Source organism: Morone saxatilis, unplaced genomic scaffold (genome assembly GCF_004916995.1).
Source record: "Morone saxatilis isolate NCDOM2014 unplaced genomic scaffold, NCSU_SB_2.0 Contig7, whole genome shotgun sequence".
In the NCBI taxonomy this organism is placed as follows: Eukaryota; Metazoa; Chordata; class Actinopteri; family Moronidae; genus Morone; species Morone saxatilis.
The window spans coordinates 9,047,243-9,047,971 of record NW_023340246.1 but is presented as its reverse complement, the minus strand read 5'-3'; the positions used below and the strand labels follow the sequence as shown (position 1 = coordinate 9,047,971).

The 729-nt window shown below is 34.0% G+C and overlaps 1 protein-coding gene across 1 annotated transcript in view; it reads left to right on the top strand.

Moving 5' to 3' along the window:
- LOC118340284 overlaps positions 1 to 729 on the top strand; it is a gene marked incomplete in the record, with an annotated part of 3,440 nt that overhangs the window by 2,496 nt on the left and 215 nt on the right. The window contains 1 exon segment of the mRNA XM_035678170.1: positions 1 to 729. Coding sequence (XP_035534063.1) covers positions 1 to 139 — 139 coding nt within the window.

Below are 729 nucleotides of genomic sequence, written 5' to 3'. Positions count from 1 at the left end.
TAGTGTAATGCCCGGAAATGCCCTGGGTGTGGTCCCTGAAAGTGGCAGGACTGGTAATACTCCTGTTAGACATGGCAGCAAGAACAAGGCTTCTGAAGGGGGTGGCAGTGTTTTTGGTTATTTCTTAGGGCGTAAGTAGAGTTGGCAGTATTGGGGTTGGTCATGATGGTATTATTCCAGCTCACATTACAAGTAAAACAATATGTAATAGATCACATCAAAAGCAAAAGAAAGTAGCAAAATTGATCAGTTTACATTGTTTACTGTTTGCAGAAAACATTTTATTCTGGTTGGTAAATTTAGATCAGCTGCCAAAAGTGGTCTTCATGTTAAAGATGGGCACACATAGCTAATTACCACAGAGTTCTGCACACTTACCAACTATTGAATTTCTAAAGCTATATCATATAACGTGTGTTTTCTATTCAAAACCTCTTAAAAAAGTCAGACTTTATCGATAACAGAAAAAAAAATTAATTGAGCATTTGATTGTTGATTTAAAGTGAGTTCAAATGTAACCACCTTATAATAAAATTGATTTAATCAAATGTGTTCAGTTCTCCATTTGCTACAAAAACACTGTACATGTTGATTGTGTGCAATAGATTTGTGCTTTGTAATGAAAACAAGGAAATTATTGTATACACAGCCTCCACTGTTGTGCTGCTGTTGATTTTTGTAATTTAATTTCTATTCTAATGATGATATTAACAATTTCTTTGTTTTTTT